Source organism: Eimeria mitis, genomic scaffold, assembly GCF_000499745.2.
Source record: "Eimeria mitis Houghton genomic scaffold, Emh_scaff6587, whole genome shotgun sequence".
NCBI classification, from domain to species: domain Eukaryota; phylum Apicomplexa; class Conoidasida; order Eucoccidiorida; family Eimeriidae; genus Eimeria; species Eimeria mitis.
In genome coordinates this window covers 2,077-2,719 of record NW_013574728.1, presented here as the reverse complement: position 1 = coordinate 2,719, position 643 = coordinate 2,077, and the positions used below count along the sequence as shown (strand labels likewise).

The 643-nt window shown below is 55.1% G+C and overlaps 1 protein-coding gene across 1 annotated transcript in view; it reads left to right on the top strand.

Moving 5' to 3' along the window:
- Nucleotides 1–288: 288 nt before the first annotated feature.
- Nucleotides 289–643, top strand: part of EMH_0088190 (uncharacterized protein) — a gene marked incomplete at both ends in the record, with an annotated part of 1,547 nt that continues 1,192 nt past the window's right edge. The window contains one exon of the mRNA XM_013501259.1: nt 289–470. Within this exon, the coding sequence (XP_013356713.1) occupies nt 289–470 (182 nt within the window). The remainder of the gene's footprint in view (nt 471–643) is intronic.

The following is a 643-nucleotide window of genomic DNA, read 5'->3' as shown; positions in this document are numbered from 1 at the left end:
GAAGAACAGGTCTCCGACTCTTCGGCAGCATGTGCCGACCCAAAAACAAATGGAGCGGATAGCAGCATCAACAGCAGCAACAGCAGCAGCAGCAACAGCAGCAGCAGCAGCAACAGCAGCAGCAGCAGCAACAGCAGCAGCACAAACACAGTTGAGTCACCTGTGGCTGCTGCTGCTGCTCCTGCGCTTCCAAAGACGGAGCCGCCCCCTACCCCGCGGGCTTCGCAGCACCAGCAGCAACAGCAGCAGCAGCAGCAGCAGCAGCAGCAGCAGCAGCAGCAGCAGAACATGTGTGAAGAAGAGCAGCACGCAGCACAGCTGGATTTCTCCTCTATCCAGGCAGATGTCTTCTTCGGCCTGCGCTGCCGCTACCTGCAGCAGCGGCTGCAGGAGGTGACCTCGCTGCTGCTGGCGGACCGCGCGCTGCAGCAGCTGCAGCAAAGAGCAGCAGCAAGACAAAAGATTAAATCGTCAGCACGCACTCTAGAATCTAGGGTTTAGGGTTTAGGGTTTAGGGTTTAGACTCTAGGGGTTAGGGTTTAGGGTTTAGGGTTTAGGGTTTAGAGTTTAGGGTTTAGGGTTTAGAGTTTAGGGTTTAGGGTTTAGGGTTTAGGGTTTCTGTGTGTATATGGATGTGTATTTC